Source organism: Triturus cristatus, chromosome 11, assembly GCF_964204655.1.
Source record: "Triturus cristatus chromosome 11, aTriCri1.1, whole genome shotgun sequence".
Classification (NCBI taxonomy): Eukaryota; Metazoa; Chordata; class Amphibia; order Caudata; family Salamandridae; genus Triturus; species Triturus cristatus.
Genome location: NC_140594.1, coordinates 28,082,869 through 28,104,463, shown reverse-complemented (window position 1 = coordinate 28,104,463; position 21,595 = coordinate 28,082,869). Strand labels below are relative to the sequence as shown.

At 51.2% G+C, this 21,595-nt stretch overlaps 1 protein-coding gene across 2 annotated transcripts in view; it reads right to left on the bottom strand.

Moving 5' to 3' along the window:
* PIWIL1 (piwi like RNA-mediated gene silencing 1) overlaps window positions 1-21,595 on the bottom strand; it is a 1,168,338-nt gene that overhangs the window by 432,661 nt on the left and 714,082 nt on the right. For both annotated transcript variants that reach the window (XM_085633654.1, XM_085633653.1), the window contains exon 12: window positions 9,272-9,386. In XM_085633654.1, the coding sequence (XP_085489780.1) occupies window positions 9,272-9,386 (115 nt within the window). The remainder of the gene's footprint in view (window positions 1-9,271; window positions 9,387-21,595) is intronic.

Here is a 21,595-nt window from a genome sequence, read left to right as displayed (position 1 = left end):
TCGTCCTCCTGCTCGGTGTGTAGTTGCCGCGAAGCTTCGGCGCCGTCTCCGAAGATGTCCGGTGGAGCTGCGGAGGATGAGTGCGCCATGGTGCGTCGAGCTCTTCGATCCCGGATGGTCTTCTTTGATCGAAAAGACTTACAGGCGGGGCAGTCTCTAGCCTCGTGTTCTGGAGAGAGGCAAAGGTTACACACCTGATGGAGGTCGGTGTGGGGAAATTTAGACCCACATTTTGGGCACTTTTTGAACGGAGTCCTTTCCATCGGCCGGGACCGGAGTCGAGGAGGGCCCGAAGGCCGGTGCCGATGTACGGGATGGAGAAAGTGCCGCTTCGAGAGATGAAGATGATGAAGAAAACTCGAAGAAACGAGGATTTTCCGTCGAGGCTGGAACCGTAGAAGTTCGAAGCCGGAGCACGAAGTATCACATCCGAGCCCGATGGCGGAAAAAAACAATCTGAGGATGGAGCCGAAGCCCATGCGCAGTACGGACCGAACGAGGAGTCACCGAACTCGTGACTTCCAAAGACTGTCCAAGAAGAAAAACAAACTGCAAACATTCGGGCCCAACACCAGATGGCGATCTATGCTAAGTGTACAATCTGCAGCTTATATGCCTCGAACCTAATGTTTCTTATAGATATATTGTTACCGAAGGTAACTAGTTCATCTGAAAGATTCTTCACCTTAGAATAGATACCCCAGCAATACGAACCCCGGTGGTGGGTCTGCGAACCAAGATCACACCAGAAAGTCCTGGAGAACAGAACGGCCAAAGAAGCCGTCTCTCCGGACTTGGCTGTCCAGGCAAAAGTGTTTGGCAAACGTGTGCAGCGAGGCCCACGTTGCTGCCTGACAGATGTCCTGCAAGGGGACTCCCTGGCCCAGGGCAGCGGCCGCTGCTGTGGCCCGAGTGGAATGGGCTCTCAGCCCTACAGGAGGTTCCTTTTTAGCTACACCAAACCACCCACCGAGAGATGGTTCGTTTGTGCACCGCCCGTCCCTTCTTAGTGCCCACGTAGCCAACAAAGAGTTGGTCGTCCACCCGGAACTGTTTGGTGCGGTCCAGATAGAAAGACAGCGCCCGCTTTGGGTCCAGACGGTGGAGCCTCTCTTCCTCATTCGAGGGATGCAGAGGCGGAAAGAAGGTGGGAGTAACAGACTGTCCGATGTGAAAGGCAGGAAGGACGAGTCCTGAGAACAACTTTCTCCGTATGGACAGAAAGAAAAGGAGGCTTAGAAGAGAGCCTGGAGCTCACTCGCCCGTCTAGCCGAGGTGATGGCAACCAGGAAAGCAGTCTTAAGAGTGAGAAGACGAAGGGGACAATTATGAAGTGGCTCAAAGGGAGCGCATATCAGAAAGGTCAATACAAGATTCAAATCCCACTGAGGCATTACGAAAGGGACAGGAAGAAACATGCGAGTAATGCCCTTAAAGAATCGAGAAACAACAGGGGATTTGAAATGAGAAGGCTGATCAGGAAGCCGTAAGAAAGCAGAAATAGCTGAAACCTTTCAGGGTGCCCAGAGCAGGGCCCTGCTGGGCCAAGGAAAGAAGAAAGAGGAGAACCTCAGAAAGAGGGGCGGAAAGGGGATCCACAGCCTTTGTTGTGCACCATGCCACAAATGTGTTCCACCTGCAGGCGTATACCGTTTTTGTGGAGGGACGCCTGGCTGCCAGAACAACATTACAGACTTCAAGAGGCAAGTCAAATGGCATCAACTGCCGCCACTCAATCTCCACGCATGGAGGTGGAGGCTGGACAGGTTCGAGTGGAGGACCGTCCCCCCTGCTGCTGCGACAGAAGGTCCTCCTGAAGAGGCAGTCGTATCGGGGGATCTATCGACAGACTGAGTAGTTCGGGATACCAGTATCTTCGTGCCCAATCCGGAGCCACTAAGATGACTTGGTCCCGGTCGCGCCTGACCTTCTTCAGCACTCTGTGCAGAAGCGGTATAGGCGGAAAGGCGTACAACAGACCGCAACTCCACTCGAACCGAAATGCGTTCCCGAGCGAGTGCCGCCTTGGAAACTCCAACGTGCAGAATTGCTGACATTGTGCGTTCTCTTCTAACCAAGGCTCTCCCCACTGCCGAAAGAAGCCTTGCGCCACGTCCGAGTTTAGACGCCATTCGTGATCCATCATGCACCGTCGGCTGAGTTTGTCTGCTCTGGCGTTCAGAGAGCCCGCCAGATGTTGAACCATCAGGGTGATACCCTGATGTTCCAGCTGTGAGAAGTTGGCCTGATGTATGATGTCACTAGTTCTAGTGTACACCTTATATCAGTCCAAACAACCCTTATGGTGATTGGTTGTAAAGTCAACCTTATAGACCAGCTATCCTAGTGGTAGCATGAACAAGAGCAGTCTTAGGCTAAACTCTGAATGGCATGTGAAGCCAGCTGTTATAGCACTTGTAACCCCTTGAATACCAAATGAAAGGACACCACAACAGATATATATATAAAATAAAGTATTTATTCTAGTCAAACCCTCAGCACTCTTTATGAGATTCGAGGTAAGTACAACACAGTCTTATTCAAGCATACATTAAGTCACACAGGTAAGTAATACAGTTAGGCCCTAGGGGCCACGCAAACCATATACTAAAGAAGTGGTATAAGGACCACTGTCACGGAAATAGGTTAGGCCTACGCCATCGCTGGGGCTACACTACACTACCAAAGGTTAGGAAGTGGGAGGCCCACGGGATTCAGGTGCAGAGTGGTAACACTCATGCGTAATGCGTATAATCGATAGAAATAGTACAGTTTAGAAATAGATAGATTTAGGACACTTCTGGAGTAGCTAGGAAGTCGAGACTGGAAAACTAGACACTAGGATAGTCAATACCCTGATGAGCACCGGAGTACCCAAGTTACCTAGCCCACGGGCTGCGGGTGCATAGGTGTGAAGTTGCGTCTGGTTTCGTCGTCGACTCCTATGGATGCCTGAAGGAAAGATGCTGACAGGCAGTCAGTGAAGAGTGTCCGGTGGATCCCAAGCCTGGGATCAAGAAGGAAGGATACCTGCAAGCAGAAGGGACTGAGTCTGGGTCAATAGCCAGTGACCACGTGGAACCAGGAAGGAACCAGGCGATGTTGTGAAGTTACAGGTGTAGAGGTGAAGCTTGTCGCAGCAGCCACGGGTACCAGGAGACGTCGAGGACGACCAGGACCAGGAGGCGAGCTGTCCCACGAAGGCTCTTGCTGTCGGCGGCGTCGAAGTCGAACTAGGACTCACCAAGCCTTGGCAAGCGAAACCCACACAGAATGGAGGACTTGCTTCTGGTGCAGACCAGGAAGGTCTGGGGTGCTTCTCTTTGTCAGGAGAGCAGGAGCCAGTCTGGAGGAGCCAAACCAGCAGTCGAAAGTTACAGGTGTGTCGTCGCAAAGGTTACTAGCCAACGGGCCAGTGACCGGACAGACGCGGCAAGCAGGAAAATGCAGAAGGGCCCCACGCAGGACTCGTGGAGTGTGGGGGGCTGATCTTCGGTGCAGATGATGCTTGGGGTTGGGGCTTCTCAATCCCCGGTGCACAACTTCGAGGGTGCCTCAGAAGCTGCGCTGGAAGATACTCGCCACTTTTCCCAGGTAGCCGGTCCCACGTCTCTCGTCGCCTCCACGGATCTCAGCTCGGCTGTGGATGTGGATCAGGGTCGGAGAAGTCTGGAAGTCAAGGCTCTGGTCGTGCTCTGCAGTCGGTCCCTCGTAGAACTTCAGCAAAGCAAAGGGTAAGTCTCTTGATGGTGCCTGTTTGCACAGGGTAGCCACTCCTTGGCCACAAGGGAGATTCTTCAGTCTTCTTCTTTCGTCGAATGTCGAAGGTCCAGAGTTTCTGTTCAAGTTGCAGGTTCAGGATATTCTAATCTCCTGGGGCCCAGCTACCACACTTATACTAATCTGGGGGGCTGGGTTGCCTGCTAGGTCACGCCTTATGGGTGGGACCTGGGAGGGGGTGGTTACACCCCTTCCCTTTGTCCAGTTTCGCCCCAGGACTGGGGCTTGAGTGCCCCAGCACCGGTTTGAACTGGACTATGCATGGGACACCTTGTGTGCCCCAGGCAGTGTCTCGTTTCTTTCAGCCCTCCCTGCCCCAATACACTAAGGCCTGTCTGGGGTGGTGCTCGCACCTCCCAAGGCAGGAAACCTATTGTCCAAGCCCCCCGTGCCGGGATCACTCCCAGCAGCAGGAGGTCAGACTTGTGTCGTGGCTGCAGCATCCATTTTGTGATGCTGGGGCTCTGGTTAACTTTAACCAGGTAAGTAGGTTTTAACATGTCTTCTCCCTCTAGAAGGGAGGGATAATATCCTCATCCCTAGAAATGGGATGGGGGTATTATTCCAAAGTGTTAAACACCTTACACGACATGTTTTGATAAAGCCAAACCATAGTTACCATAATCCGTTTAAGATTACAAGGCACTTTAAGAGTATATGGTAGGGTATATCATAGAACAGCTATAAGGACATGGTTCAGAAAGCTGCAGACAGACTCAGCTCATGCTAGAGCACCATCTCACATGTTACCAAGCACTCTGCCTCCAGGATTGTTAAGCAGTATCAGACCACAGGAGGTAGCCCATAAACCACAGTGAGACTGGGGCAGTACATGATATCAGACAACAATGTCTCAACGTGGAATTGAGTGGAAGGACAAGTAATTCAAAGGTGAGCTGTATGTTACAGTATCAGAGGAATGAATCCATACACAGAGGACAACAGGAGACCAAGTTAGTAGGAAAGAGTTGTATTTTCAACACATGATGAACATATTGCGTCATATGTACATATCATATAGGTTTAAAAAGCTCTGCGTGACACTTAGTGAAAGTGTAACCGAAAAAATACTGTGCACAAGTGCTCGTGGAGTTTGTGACGGCGCAAGTGACACAAAGTGGTATATACAGCGGTGAAACGGCGCAACAAGGAGAACAATGGTACTTTGAATATGCCAAAATTAGGGCATTTACACAGTAAATGTATGGGAATTCAAAGGACAGTAAAGCAAATGCCCATGTTTGTCAATGCGCCAACAGTAACGCTGTTGAAGTCGACGGCGTTTCGGCCCGTAACACTCAAGGCCACAATCAGGACTGGTTACACATATTTTGAACAGTGCTAGGGTAAAGAAAAACAATTCTCAAAAGCTGGACCAAAACAAGGGAGAAAAGGGGACAGTCGTGCAGATGGTTGTGAGCACGGCGACGTATAGTGGCCGTGGGTACGGGTCTAATATATGGCCGTGGGCCAAGGAGCAGTGATCCGACGAGTGGTGAGGGCGAGAGCGGGTATCACAACGGCGCGAGAGTCGGGTGAGGCGTGCCCGAGTGGGCAGAGGTAGAGTAACTAGAGACCGGGGCCAAGAAATGGTGAGCAGTGTGGTAGAATTATGCAAATAACTGATAACGAAGTGAAAAGAAAGAGAAATCGCACAGGTTGATGGTAGCAGGGGTGCAAAGGAGTGCCACAGTGAGGGAAAACGGGAAGTGACAAGGGGCAAAACAATGGACAAGGAACTTACTCGCATGGAAGGGGCGAGACGGGTGAATCGGCAAAGCTGGACCCCGTGTGGAGTCAGACGGGTCCGGGGAAGTCCAAACTGGACGGGGGAAGAAAGCTGGTGGTGAGGAAAAGTACAGGTAGGACGTGGGGAGGGAGACAGCAGAAAAGATAGGAGCGACAAAACACTTACTCCTTCGGAAAGGGCGAGCCGAACGAAACGGCAACGCTGGACCACGTGACGTTAGAGGGGTCCGTGGTAGTTCACGCTGGAAGGGGACAAAGGACAAGGAGTGAGGAATAGGCAGGGGGGGAACAGTGGGAAAGAAGGGATCAATGAGGAAGCTGGAAAGGAAAGGGGAGGTTAGAAACGGGGCAGATGGACGGTTCCGGGGAGAAAAAACGCGAGCAGAACTTACTTACATTTTGGCGAGGCGAGTGAATCACCGAGAGGTGGTCCGTGAAGAGGGGCGTGCCGGTATGAATCAGGCAGAGGGTGAAGACGGAAGGGCACTGGCGAGAGTTTATGTGGTCAGTGCTTCCAGGTCACGAGGAGCGTCAACCAATCAACGGGAAGGAGCCGGTGGCAGGAGGCGCGCGGATGGGTGCTGGGGGATGATAGGCTGGGGGGTGCTGAAAGGGGAGTGAAGCGGAAAGGTCACCAATAGAACGGAGAAGGAGTCATGGCAACCGGTGATGTAATAACCCGCAAAGATGCGTGTATCGCTCGAGTGGGAAAAAGAGGAGTAAAAGGATAACATTTGAAATGAAAACAATATGGTCAAATCAATAGACCCAAAGCGAGCCAAATTTGGACAAATAGCAACTTATACAGAATTCACAATAATTACAATACAATCGTTTCAATAAAGCCATGGGCAATTGACAGGCAGTCTTCCAGATAATACATCATGGGTAGACATATGTAGGGGGGAGGGAAAAAAAAGGGGGGAGAGGGGAGGGGGTTGGCGGGAAGGGGAGGAAAAGGGGAAGGAAATGGGATGAAAATGTGTAGATAACAAATGAACAATCAGCAAATTTGTAAATGAATGTGACCAGTATACTTAAAGTTAAAAAGCAAAGAGAGAAGGAAAATCAAAACGTATACTTTGGGGTGAACCGGGGGGGGGGGGGGGGGGGGGGGGGGGGGGAGAGGGGGTGAGGAGGAGGAGGGGGGGGGGGGGTTTGTACAGGGGGAGGGAAAAAATAAGTACGTACAAAGTGCAAATTAAATAAGCAAGGATGGAGAACGTATCGGCTGTAAAGAAGGCAGACCAGTAGATCACAATCATGCAAAGGATCACAATCATGCAAGGGTAGAGTTCCATTCATCAAGGGAATTCAGGCCCTGCTCAATGGAGTTAAAGCGGGAGATCCAACGGCATTCGCACCTATTCAGGAGTCTTTGGGTATCACCGCCTCTTAGTGGGATGGACGGTTTGTCAATTACCAGCCAGGTGAACTCGGCTTTGCTGTGATTCTTTTCTTTGAAGTGGGAGACCAGGGGGGCTGTTAGGACTCCACATCTAATGCGGCTGCGATGTTGTAGGATGCGGTCCTTTACCATCTGGGTGGTTTGGCCAATGTATATTTTATCGCAGGGGCATTTTATCATGTAGACAACGTTCTGAGATCTACAGTTGGTGAAGGAGTGTAGGTCAAATTTCAACCCATTGTGTTCAAACGTCTTTGTGTTGGTTGTAGAGGAGCATGCTGCGCATCTTTGGCATCTATAATGGCCGAGCACCGGCGGTAGTTTCCATGAGTTGGGGAGCGATTCGGATATGTTTGGTGCAGTGGGCCAGGTGATTGCATGCACCAGATGGTCCGCTATGTTTTTGCCCCTGCGGTAAGAGAAAAGAGGTGGTTCATTGAAAATGGTGAGTGGAGCAAGAATGTTCCAGTTGGATTTGATAATCTTGGCTAGTTTATTGCTGGAAGGTGAGAAGGTGGACACAAATGGGATGCGAGTATTTGTCCTTTTTTCTTTAGGGGTAAGTAAGGTATCACGGTGGTTATACCATGCTCGTTTTCTTGCCCTGTTGACCAATTTTCTGGGATAGCCGCGGGCCACGAGTTTGGCAGTGAGTATCGCTGCCTCCTTGAAGAAAGGGTGATACCCGCTCTCGCCCTCACCACTCGTCCGATCACTGCTCCTTGGCCCACGGCCATACATTAGACCCGTACCCACGGCCACTATACGTCGCCGTGCTCACAACCATCTGCACGACTGTCCCCTTTTCTCCCTCGTTTTGGTCCAGCTTTTGAGAATTGTTTTTCTTTACCCTAGCACTGTTCAAAATATGTGTAACCAGTCCTGATGATGGCCTTGAGTGTTACGGGCCGAAACGCCGTCGACTTCAACAGCGTTACTGTTGGCGCATTTACAAACATGGGCATTTGCTTTACTGTCCTTTGAATTCCCATACATTTACTGTGTAAATGCCCTAATTTTGGCATATTCAAAGTACCATTGTTCTCCTTGTTGCGCCGTTTCACCGCTGTATATACCACTTTATGTGTCACTTGCGCCGTCACAAACTCCACGAGCACTTGTGCACAGTATTTTTTCGGTTACACTTTCACTAAGTGTCACGCAGTGCTTTTTAAACCTATATGATATGTACATATGACGCAATATGTTCATCATGTGTTGAAAATACAACTCTTTCCTACTAACTTGGTCTCCTGTTGTCCTCTGTGTATGGATTTATTCCTCTGATACTGTAACATACAGCTCACCTTTGAATATCCAGGATTGTTAAGGCCTGCCATAGGAGTGGCTGATAGGTACACATGTGTCTATAGGTAAGGTAGGTATAGGGATACTACACCTAAGCAAGGGGTGATTACACGCCCTTGCCCCAGCTGAGTGATCAGCCAGTTGTGTCATAATGGAAGGCCAGGCCAGGGGTGGCATAATACATGCTGCAGCCCCTGGTAGGCCTAGGGTACACCTATGCCCTGGGTACCTAAGGTACACTGTACAGGGGCCAATAAGGTGATCCTATCCAATTGGGTTATGCACCTAAAGTACATAGTATTAATTTAGAGAGAAAGAGCAGGGCTGTGGGTCTGATTAGCAGGCCCACAGCCCCATCTAAGTCGAAAACCAGTAAAGCAAAATCAAAAAGTGGGGGTGAACATAGAAAGCAGACCCTACTCTCCTACAGATCTTACAATCTTTCACCTCATGCCTTGGATAAAGGCAATAAATACAGTCTTTATGTAGATCAGCTAGATGGACCTTCTTCCCAAAGCTCTTGCAAGGGTGGAAGAGGCCTTTCTTATCTGACATTTTCTTCAGAAGAGTTGACTAAGTAAAAAACTGAGTAGCACTCAGGGAGACTCCCTTCCACACGACGTGCGGTGAAAATCTGAGGCGAACTTGCCTCTGCTGGGAGTGTTCTAGAGGGTGCTGGCAACTGATTGGCTAGAGCCAACTTTTAGTCCTTTTGGAAAAAGGACATAGATAACTACTAAGATATGGCCTTTGGCCTTTATGAGCCTATTTATTACTTATGCACTGCTTTTGTATTTTACCGTGGGACTCCCATCTCGGCGACAGTGAAAGATTCAGGCATGTGAATCTATGAAAGATACCCCAATACTGGATAAACATGTATTAAATAGGGTGACTATATCCTGCTTAACTGTGGCAAAAGACTACCAAACGCAATTTAAAACACCTGCACTCACTAAAAAAAAAATGTTTTCACTATCAAGTTCTGCAAAGAACTAACATGGAATTCAAAAGCATTGAACTTACCACTTTGCCTGCTTGATGAATCTTTTCCTGAGGCGCTACCCTACCAGTGAAAGTCAGCAAATTGGCATCAAAACTTAATCCCCAGTCACGAAGTTCTTTTTGAACGTTATCATCCCTGTTCATAAAGTAGAATAAAATGCATACTAAGGACCATACTCAAAACATGTATCAAAATTTTAATCTACATGATAAAAACAGAATGGATAGAAAAGTACAGAACTTCGCTGCAAAGGCGACTTGGCAATATGAAGAAAATAAGTTAGCAACCTGTTACTGTACTTCTACAGTACTGACACCTTCATAGATTCATATGCTTGAACAATTCCCGAGAGTGGGCGCCCCAAGTTACAAGTAGAAAGCAGTACAAAAAAAGACAAAGAGGAGCAAAAACTGTCTGTATAGCTCCCTTGGCCAAAAGAGAGGACACCCCTTGAAAAAGCAATAAGAGGATTCCTCGGTCAGCTTGCTGTAAATAGGTGAAGTAGGGGGGGAGTGCCCATGGAAATGTCCAAGGACAGTAGCTGCTATGCAGTCCTTGAAGCTCACCAGCGCAGAGCCCACCTCCCCTCAAAACAACCTAGAGTCGTAAAACCATGTCCACGACAAAGGCCCAGACATTCCATAAAAACTCCGTGGTTCTCAACCAGGCTTAACGCCAAAAGGCCAGAGACTACAAAATCACTCTGCTCAGTGGGTAGGTTGTATTCATTGTAAATATGGTGAACTTGACTGCATCGCTGCCATCAGCAATTGCTTGGAAGAAAATAGCTCAGGCCTAATCCAAGACCATAGGCAGCACTTGAGCAACAGAGTCCCAAATAGTATGGGAGTATCGAACCAAGAGAGATACTATTTTCTAACCACAGTGCCAGCAGAAGAGAACATTCTCTTCCCCAAAGGTATCCACCCTTTTGGATTCCCTGTCCAGTAGAGTGGAAGGGAATGCACCAGGTCTAACTTTCGAAGTAGATGGTAGGACAATTTAACACTCTTTGGGGGAGAGGGGGGTAGTTATGAGGAAACTGGACCCCTTCGGGGCAGGACGATGGCAGCAGGCAATTGTTCTAGTCACATGAGCCCTTGTGCAGCGATTGGACAAGGGCCAAAGTAGAACGTCAGCACGTGCTTCATTCAATGGGAGTAATAGTTCAGTGGGAGCAACTCCTGGCTGCAGCACCTACGCTTATCTCGACTGCCACTGAAGGCAGCGGGTCGTGGCATGTTGGCCGTGCTCCAAACACCAGACACACAAAATGTGGGTCCGTCATGGACATCGATCATCGCCACACACAATCGAATGACGCCACCTACTACTGTACAGAGGTTCTACTCGTAACAACTCTCCAGATCCCGTCTGACGTCAGGGAAATATTCTAACGTTAGAAATCTATCACATTAAATGTTTCTTGCATTTTATTAGCTTTACGCTCACTAGTGGATCTAAGAGAGGTGTTTGACACAAACACAGCCACCATTCAAGGCAAAAATTGTGGTTTACATAAGTATTGGGGTTTCAAAAAAGGGTTCATGAGATGTCCGAGGACTACATTCAGTTTTCAGAAGGGAGTAGGTGGTGTTTTGAGTGGCATTATCCTTTTATGAAGAGAACTTCTCCCCACCCTCCCACAAAGACCTTAACGCCTGAGATCTTTTATTTCTATTTTTATATTTGTAGAGCGCAACATTCATCCCGAAGGACAGCACGGAGCTAGGATAGCAGGTAAAGCGCGTAAGAGAGGGTGTTTAATTGAGACGTAGGTTGATTTTAATGAATTACTAAAACTCAGTATATGGGAACAGGAAGGTTTTTAGCTTCTTTCTTGAAAGCAGATGGTCGTATGTCAGGCGTAAGTCAAGTGGGAGGTCATTCCAGAGAAAAGCAGCTGACTTAGAAAAGGAGCGGTCTCCCATCCTGACTCTGGTGGTGCGTTTGACTTTGCAAGGGCCTGATGACGTGATCTCAGGTTACGCGAAGGGACATGGAATGCCATTTTGTCTTGCAGAATGTGTGGGCCTTTATTATGCAAGGTTCTATGAGCATAGCAGAGGAGCTTGAATTTAGCTCTTTGTTGCACCGGCAGCCAATGTAGCTTCCTCATACTGTTGGATGCTGAACTGTATATGGTTTTATTACAGATCAGTCTAGCACTTGCATTTTGGACTACTTGAAGGTGAGAAAAAAAGGTAATCGGGCATGCCTACGAAAAGTGCATTTCCGTAGTCCAGCCTACTTAAAAAGAGGACCAGGGTGACCGTCTTTCAGCAATTCAGAGGAATCAGAAGCAAAACTCTGCAAAAAGGTTCAGTGTAGCGAAACTTTTTCCACTTGGCGTATGTGCTTGGTCTTTGGAGCATTATCAAAAAGGATGCCCAGATCTTTTGCAACACGCTTCGGTTCAGGGGCGGTTTCCAACGCTTGGGGCCACCAGCTGCTGTTCCAAATTGAGTGTGCCCCTCCGAAGAGCAAAATCTCAGATTTTCCAGCATTTAGGTTTAGGCAGTGATCTGTCATCCAGGTTGCGACTTTGTTGAGGCAGTTAGTGTCAGTGTTGGCAAGCCGATCATCCAGCGGGATCAGTAGTTGCGTATCATCTGCATATGAGCAGATGTCAAAACACAATTTCCTACTCAAGGTTGCTAGGAAAGACATACACATTAAAAAGAGTAGGGCTGAGGGAGGCTGCCTATTTGATTTTTATTGAGTATAAGAGTAAAGGCCCATTTACATTTTTTGGGTTCTGTTTTTCAGCAAGGATGCAAACCATGAGAGGTCTTTTGAGTGTAATCCTCTCTCATGGAGAATTTGTAGTAAGTTGTGCGATACGGTACCGAAAGCCGCCGTGAGGTCCAAAAGGATCAATGCTACGGGTCTGCGGTGATCCGCTAGGGATATGACATGGTCAGATACGGTGAGTAACGTGGCCTCGGTGCTGTTGGCTCTAAAACCAGTCTGGGAGGGGTCTAGTAGGTTATTGGTTTCAAGGAAAGTGGTGAGTTGTCTATTTACCAATCTCTCAAAGACTTAGGATAGATACGGTAGCTGCGAGATCAGTCAATAGTTTGCTGGGTCGTAAATTTCTAAGCCTGATTTTTTTTTAGCAGAGAAAAGACCACTGTTTCCTTCCATTGGTTGGGAAGGAGGCTAGCTCTAAGTACTGTTGAACAAGTTACTTAACTTCGGTAAAGATATATCTAAGAAACATTAGTTAGTTAGATTTCTTACCTTAGAATATCCCCAGGCGTCAGGCTGGATCCGGAAGGATTTTCGTCAGCAATACCCTTGCGCGTCACTAGGCGTCGTCTGCGGCTCCGCGTCCATCGTCGTGATCGCCGGGATGACGGAGTACTTAGGCGCCGCCCTCGCACATCAGTTCTTGTACATCGCTTTCTGCGCCAGGAACGCAGAGCCATGCAAGAGACCGACACTGGTGCCATGAATCTAGGGCACTGAAAGGGATGACCTTAACCCTACTTATCAGTTCGCAGAACGGGGAGGATGGGTGGGGCGGTAAGGAATCTATCACTACTAATGTTTCTTACAGATATATCGTTACCGAAGGTAAGTAACTTGTTCATCTGAAAGAAACACGTTAGTTAGATTCCTCACCTTAGAATAGATACCCAAGCAATACCAACCCCGGTGGTGGGTCTGCGAACCAAGATCACACGAGGAAGTCCTGGAGAACGGAACGGCCAAAGAAGCCGTCTCTCCGTACTTGGCTGTCCAGGCAGTAATGCTTAGCAAAAGTGTGCAGCGAGGCCCAGGTAGCTGCCTGACAAATGTCCTGCAGAAGGACTCCCCGACCCAGGGCAGTAGTATCCGCTTTGGCCCGAGTGGAATGGGCCCTCAGCCCCACAGGAGGCTCCTTCTTAGCCAGGGAATAACAGGTCTTAATGCACAGAACGACTCACCGAGAGATGGATCGCTTGTGCACTGCCCGCCCCTTCTTAGCGCCCACGTAGCCAACAAAGAGTTGGTCGTCCACCCAGAACTGTTTCGTACGGTGCAGATAGAAGGACAGTGCTCGTTTTGGGTCCAGACGGCTGAGCATCTCTTCCTCTTTCGAGGGATGCGGAGGCGAAAAGGTGGGCAATGTAAGAGACTGGACGATGTGAAAGGCAGTTACCACCTTAGGGAGAAAGGAAGGACGAGTCCTGAGAACAACCTTGTCTGGCTGAACAGAGAGGAAAGGAGGCTTAGAAGAGAGATTGGAGCTCACTCACCCGCCTAGCAGAGGTGAGGGCAACCAGGAAAGAAGTCTTAAGAGTTAGAAGACGAAGAGGACAATTATGAAGTGGCTCAAAAGGAGCGCATATCAGATAGGTCAACACCAGGTTCAAGTCCCACTGAGGCATTACGAAAGGGACAGGAGAAAACATGAGTAATGCCTTTAAAGAATCAAGCAACAACAGGGGACTCGAAAAGAAGGCTGATCAGGAAGCCGTAAGAAAGCAGAAACAGCTGAAAGGTAACCCTTGAGGGTGCCCAGAGCAGAGCCCTGCTGGGCCAGGGTAAGAAGAAAGAGGAGAACCTCAGAAAGCGGGGCGGAAAGGGGATCCACAGCCTTTGCTGTGCACCATGCCACAAATTTGTTCCACCTGCAGGCGTATACCGTTTTAGTGGAGGGACGCCTGGGTGCCAGAATGGCATCAGACTTCAGGAGGCAAGTCAAATGGCATCAACTGTCGCCCCTCAATCTCCACGCATGGAGGTGGAGGCTGGACAGATTCAGGTGGAGGACCGTCCCCTTCTGCTGCGACAGAAGATCCTCCTGAAGAGGCAGTCGAATCGGGGGATCGATTGACAGACGGAGTAGCTCGGGATATCAGTACCTTTGTGCCCAATCCGGAGCCACAAGGATGACTTGGGCCAGGTCGCGCCTGATCTTCTTCAGCACTCTGGGCAGAAGTGGTATAGGCGGAAAGGCGTACAACAGACCGCAACTCCACTCGCGACGAAAAGTGTCGCCGAGCGAGTGCTGCCTTGGAAATTCCAACGCGCAGAACTGATGACATTGAGCGTTCTCTTTGGTGACGAATAGATCTAACCAAGAATTTCCCCACTGCCGAAAGAGGCCTTGCGCCACGTCCGAGTTCAGACGCCATTCGTGAACCATCATGCACCGGCGGCTGAGTTCGTCCGCCCTGGCGTTCAGAGAACCCGCCAGATGTTGAACCACCAGGGTGATGCCCTGATGTTCCAGCCATGTCCAGAGGCGCAGAGCCTCCTAACAAAGGGTCCACGACCCCATCCCGCCATGTTTGTTGCAATACCACATGGCGGTGGTGTTGTCCGTGAACACCTGCACTACACTTCCCCGGACAGAGGGAAGGAATGCCTTCAGTGCAAGCCGGATCGCCCGCAGCTCCAATAGGTTGATATGGAGCCGGGACTCCGCCGGAGACCAGAGGCCTCTGATCTCCGCCTCTCCCATGTGGGCCGGCCATCCCAGGAGGGACGCATCCGTCACCACTACGTGCTCCGGTTGGGGTAGGGAGAGGGATCTGCCACTGACCCAATCGCGGTCCGTGAGCCACCACTGCAACTGTCTTGCAGTGCCCTCTGTGATCAGGACGTGGTTGGACAGGTTGCCCCGAAGCTCGGCCCGCTGAACTTCAGGTCCCACTGCAGAGCCTGCATCCGCCACCTAGCGTGATGTACCGGCAGGATGCAGGAGGCCATCAGACCAAGCAATCGCAGCACCAATCTGACCGAAATCCGGGATAAAGGCTGAAAGATCGGAATCCAAGTCTTAATATTCCGAACCTGCTGTTCCGGATGACAGACCCAGAACTGCCCCGAGTCCAGAACCGCTCCGAAGGAGCTACTGGGAGGGACTCAGATGTGACTTCGGCACATTGATGGAGAACCCCAGCAAATGCAGGAGGTCGGCCGTAGTCTGGAGGTGGGAAACGACTGTCTGGGGCGAGCCCGCCTTCAACAGCCAGTCGATGAGACAGGGGAAGACTGGAACCCCTGATCTGCGCAGATGAGCTGCGACCACCGCCATCACTTTCGTGAACACCCGAGGGGCACTGGTGAGGACAAAGGGGAGCACGGTGAACTGAAAGTGCTCCTGACCCACCGTTAACCGCAGGAAACGCCAGTGGGCCGGCAGGACGGGGATGTGAAAATAGGCGTCCTGCAAGTCCAAAGCTACCATCCAGTCTCCAGGGTCTAGGGCAGCCAGAACCTGAGCCAAAGTTAGCATCTTGAACCGTTCCTTCCGGAGGAAGGCGTTGACGCTCCTGACCCAACAAGCCTTGGCAAGTGTAACCCACGCAGGATGGAGGACTTGCTTCTGTCGCAAACCAGGAAGGTCTGGGGTGCTTCCCTTTCACAGGGGAGCGGGTGGCAGTCTGGAGGAGCCGGACCAGCAAGGCAAAATTGAAGGTTCGTCGTCACAGAGGTCCCTAGCCAACGGGCCAGCAACCAGACAACACGTCGAGCAACTAAGGTGCAGAAGGGCCCCACGCAGAACTTGTGAAGTGTGGGGAGCTGATCTTCTTTGCAGATGGTGCTCGGGATTGGGGCTTCTCAATTCCCCAAGCACGGCCTCGAGGAAGCCTCAGAAGTCGCGCTAGTCAGTTACCAGCCACTTTTCCCAAGTCGCCGGTCCCACGTCCCTCGTTGCCTCCACGGGTCTCAGTTTCGCTGTAGAGGTGGATCTGGTTCAGAGGTGTCTGGAAGTCACGGCGCTGGTCAGTCTCTGCAGTCGTCCCTCGTAGGATCAGTCGCAAAGCAAGCAGTGGTCGCTGGATGGTGCCGGGTTGCCCAGGGTGGTCACTCCTTGGCCACAAGGGAGATTCTTCAGTCTTCTTCCGTAGTAGAATGTCGAAGGTCCAGAGTTTCTGTTCAAGATGCAGGTTCAGGATAATCTAAAGTCCTAGGGACTCAGCTCCCACTCTTATACTAATCTGGGGGGCTGGGTTACCTGCTAGGTCCCTCCTAAGGGTGGGACCAGGGAGGGGGGTGGTTACACCCTCTTCCCTTTGTCCAGTTTCCCGCCAGGACAGGGGCTGAAGTGCCCCAGCACCGGTTTGAACCGGACTATGCATGGGACACCTTGTGTGCCCCAGGCAGTGTCTCGTTCCTTTCATCCCTCCCTGCCCAAATAAACTAAGCCCTGTCTAGGGTGGTGCTAGCACCTCCCAAGGCAGGAAACCTATTGTCCAAGCCTCCCTCGCTGGAAGGACTCCCAGCAGCAGGAGGTCAGACTTGCGTCTGTGGCAGCAGCATCCATTTTGTGATGCTGGGGCTCTGGTTAACTTCAACCGGGTAGTAGGTCTTCAACATGTGGGGTGGGGGTATTATTCCAAAGTGTTAGACACCTTACACGACATGTTTTGATAAAGCCAAACCATAGTTACCATAACCGCGAGGAACATAAGCCACTTTAAGAGTATATGGTAGGCTATATAATAGAACAGCTATAAGGACATGGTTCCGAAAGCTGCAGACAGGCTCAGCTCATGCTAGAGCACCATCTCACATGTTACCAAGCACTCTGCCTCCAGGATTGTTAAGGCCTGCCATAGGAGTGACTGAAAGGTTACCCATGTGTCTATATATAAGGTAGGTATAGGAATACTATACCTAAGCAAGGGGTGATTACACGACCTTGCCCCAGCTGAGTGATCAGCCAGTTGTGTCATGATGGGAGGCCAGCCAGGGGTGGCATAATACATGCTGCAACCCCTGGTAGGCCTAGGGTACACCCATGCCCTGGGTACCTAAGGTACACAGTACAGGGCCCTATAAGGTGATCCTTACCAATTGGGTTATGTACCTAAAGTACATAGTGTGAATTCAGAGAGAGAGAACAGCTGGGCTGTGGGTCTGATTAGCAGGCCCACTGTCAGAGTTCCCCCCACGACTTACCGTCCGCTGGGTGGGATGTTCCTGCAGAGGCGATAAGAACCACCACCCCGTTCCCCACCTTGCCCTAGTCGAGGTGTAGCTCCGTCTAGGATAAGGGGGTACCCGGGGTGGAGGCCAGACAGGCGTACGGTCTAGATGGCGCTGGACACACGCTGGTGCGAGGGTGTGCGAGCCGCTGGCCTCCGTAGTCAGTTCCAGTGCCCCTGTGCAAATGAGGCAGAGCCCAAGTCTGCCAGGTCACGGTGTGAACAAAAATGATATAAAACAAAACCAGCGCTCCTGCGCAAATTATAAAGCACCCAATCCTGTTGGGGCAATGGGTGAACCAAAATGACATAAATCAAAACCAGCGCTCCTGCGCAAATTATAATGAGGGCTAGAACCCCCGTTCCACTGCACTCCTTCGGTGGGCCGTGGAAGCAAAGTTACGAGTTGAAACGGCAAGGACCGCCGTTCTTCTGTAGGCGAAGCGCCGTTAGTGAAAGTCGGTACCTGAACCGTAGTTGTCCGCTGCCGCGTCCTTCCGTCGGCTGGTACTTGTCTTCTCCGGAGTGGCGTCTCTCCTTCCAGGGCGATGACTTGAATTCAAAGCGGTCAGTAGCCGGAGTTCCCGGCTTTTGTGCGCGGTCAACCGGAAGTGAGTCTTTCGGCCTTCTGTTGTCGACCCGCAAGAGCTAGACCGCTGACCCTCCTCCTCGAGTAGCGGGTGGCGGAACCATGACAGCACCCACCACCAAACAGGACCCCCACCTGGCAGCCGGCGGATCACACCGGGGTGGCAGGCCGAGGACAGCCGGGATGACCCAAGTGAAAGGCACGAACCAACCGGGAGGCGTGGCGGACATGCGACAGAGGCTCCCACGACCTTTCCTCCGGACCATAACCCCTCCAGTCCACCAGGTAGAAAAGCCGGCCCCGGGTTCTACGGGACATAAGAATGGCCTGGACCTCGAACTCGATGTGGTCACCACGAAGAACAGGAGGAGGAGGAGCGGAGGCTACACAATCCGGGTGAGCAGCCCGCAGGTGAGAAACGTGAAAAACCGGATGGCACTTCAAGTGAGATGGCAGTGACACCTTCATGGCAACAGGGTTGATCACTTTGGCAATGACATAGGGCCCCATAAACCGGGGCAACAGTTTCTTGGGACCATGAGTATTGATGTGCTGTAGGGATACCCATACCATGTCACCCTCCTTGAACTGGGGCTCGGCTCGTCTGTGCCGGTCCGCGAACAGTTTGTATGCTTCTTTGGCTTTAGCCAGCTCAAACCTAGCTTGTTGCCACAGGTCGCGAAGGAACCCATCATACGCCAGAACAGTGGGCAAAGGACTGGCGAAAGGGTCCTCCCAAGGGGCCGTTCTGGGATGCCGACCTTGGAGACAAAAGAACGGAGACATGCCGGTTGCGGAATGCCTGCTGTTATTATAGGCGAATTCCACCAGCCAAAGGACTTCAGACCAGTCGTCCTCCACGGACAGGAGTAAACAGCGAAGGTACTGTTCCATGGTCTGGGTGAGTCCTCTCGGCCTGTCCATCGGTTTGCGGGTGGTACGCCGTGGATAAGCGCACTTCCATGTGCAGGATGCGGCACACCTCATTCCAAAACTTAGACACGAACTGGGACCCCTATCCGTGATCACCACTGACGGAATGCCATGTAGACATATCACGTTGCGTAGGACAATCCCAGCCAAGGTAGCCGCCGAGGGTAGTTTCTCCAACGGGACGAAATGGGCCATCTTGGAGAGATGGTCCACGATGGTGAGGATGGTGGTGTATCCAGTCTTTGTTCTGGGTAGTTCCACCACAAAATCCATGGATATGGTATGCCAAGGGTACGGCGGCACTGGAATAGGTTGCAACAACCCCACCGAGGGTTGAGATGATCCTTTTCCCTGAGCGCACACCGCGCGATGTAGGCGTTTACATCGGTATCGACAGTGGGCCACCAGAAATGTCGTGACAATAAGTATTTCGTCTTCTGACGGCCAGGGTGAATGGCCAGAGGGTGGTCATGACACATGTACAGGGCTTTTTGTTGGAGATTCGGTAGAGGCAGGAAGTACCGGTCCCCCTGGTAGAGAAACCCATCTGCAGCGGTGAGCCCTTTATGCTGCTCTATCCATGACGTGGCGGCCTTCTGTTGTAGGTCGTCGTGCAGCTGGGATAAGAAACCCGAAGACAGGACCAGTCCCAGAAAACAACGGTTCGGGATGTTCGGGGTAGGAATGTCAACAGACGTGGCTTCTTCGGTTTCTGTGAGTCGCGACAGGGCATCCGCTTTGGCGTTGTTTTTACCAGGTCGGTAGGTGATGTGAAACTCATACTCGTTAAAGAACAAGGTCCACCGTAGCTGTCGGGCGGTCAGGGCCCTCGCTGAACAGAGGAACTGGAGGTTCCTGTGGTCAGTGAATATGGTTATGGGATGTCTCGCGTCCTTGAGGTGATGGCGCCATTCCTCAAAGGCGGCCTTTATGGCTAGTAATTCATGGTCGCAAACCGTGTCGTTCCGCTCAGCCGGCTGGAGTTTCCTTGAGTAGAACGCCACAGGGTGTAGCAAGCCCGTATTGGTATCTCTTTGGGACAGCACCCCGCCCAGGGCGTCTTGGGAGGCGTCGGTCTCCACTATAAACGGCCGTTCTGGGTTCGGATGTAACAGGATGGGGGCCGTAGAGAACCGAGTCTTCAAGGCTCGGAAGGCTTGTTCTGCGTCGTGAGTCCAGTTGAAGCGGACACCTTTGCCCAGAAGACGAGTGATGGTAGTGACGATTCTGGAAAACCCCTCGATAAAGCGACGATAATAATTCGCGAACCCTAGGAACCGTTGTACCTGTTTCACGGACGTAGGGGATGGCCACTGTTGAATCGCTGCCGTCTTCTTCGTATCCATGGTAACCCCTTCTGGGGTGATGACATGTCCTAGGAACTCACGGCTGTGGTGTGGAAGACGCTTTTCTCCAACTTAACGTACAACCCATGGTGTAGCAGTCGTTGTAAAACCGAGCGTACGTGTTGGATGTGTTCATCTCGGGTAGCGGAAAATATCAGAATGTCGTCGATGTAGACGACACAGAACCGGTCGGCGAAGTCCCTCAGTACCTCGTCAATGAAGTACTGGAAAGCCGCCGGGGCGTTGCAGAGTCCGAAAGGCATGACCTGGTATTCGTATAAGCCGTATTTGGTCCGAAATGCAGTCTTCCACTCATCTCCCTTTCGGACTCTGACTAGATGGTATGCCCCCCGGAGGTCCAGCTTGGTGTAAATGCTGGCGTTTTTTACTTGCTCTAACAGGTTCGTGATCAGAGGCAACGGGTACCTGTTTTTTACCGTGATGGCATTCATCGCTCTAAAGTCGATGCATGTTCTTAAGTCTCCTTCCTTCTTTGCCACGAAAAAGAGGGGAGACGACACCGGCGATCTTGAATGGCGGATGAACCCATTGCGTAGGTACTCGTCCAGATACATACGGAGGTGTTCGTTCTCTTTTTCCGTGAGCGAGTAGATGCGGCTACAGGGCAGCTTCGAGCCCGGAATCAAGACTATTCTGCAATCGAAGCTGCGATGCGGGGGTAAGGTGTTTGCCCCTTTCTTGTCGAACATCGCGGCTAGGTCCAAATACTCCTCAGGTATCGCTTCATGTACGGATAGGACCGTATTGGTAAGGGGAAATACATGTGCCTGTATGCCTGATGAGCCGGGAGTGCACGACCGGGGGTAACAATAAGACAAACAGCTCTCCGAATCCAGGTGCACCATCCTGGACACCCAGTCAATCCGTGGGTTATGGGCTGCCAACCATGGAAGCCCCAGTATCAGGCGGAATTGCGGTGCGTCGATGGCATCGAAGGTAATGGTTTCTGTATGGCTGTTCTGGAACGACATCTCGAGAAGTTCGGTTTGGAAACGGATGAGCCCGGAGGTAAGGTCTGTCCCGTCCACAGCCTTCACAGCCTCCGGCGTTTTCTTAGGTACCCCGGTCATGCCTAAACTAGCCATGTACTGGTTATCGATAAAATTGCCTGTAGCTCCAGAATCGATAAGGGCTGTCACCTGCCATCCGTGGCCTGATCGGGTCAGTAGGGTGACCTCAACTCCGAAATGACGGCAACCGACGCCGTTGCCTGGGGTTGGTATCCTGATGGATGATGAACCCAGTAGCCGGACCCCTCCGTTTACTGGGTTTCTTAGTTTCCCGACCAGTCTCCTCTAGATATCGGAAGCGCAAAGGGTCTCTTGGGCCTCGGTTTTGAGGGTTTCACGGGGCACTCCCGTACGAAGTGACCGCTTTTGCCGCAATACAGGCATTGGTTAAGTCGCCGTCTCTTCTCTCGTTCCTCCCTGGTCAGGGCTCCCCGAATCCCTCCAATCTGCATCGGTTCAGGTGTATCGGGGTTGCTTCCAGGGTTGCATACTGCCTCGTTGGATTTCTTCTCCTTTT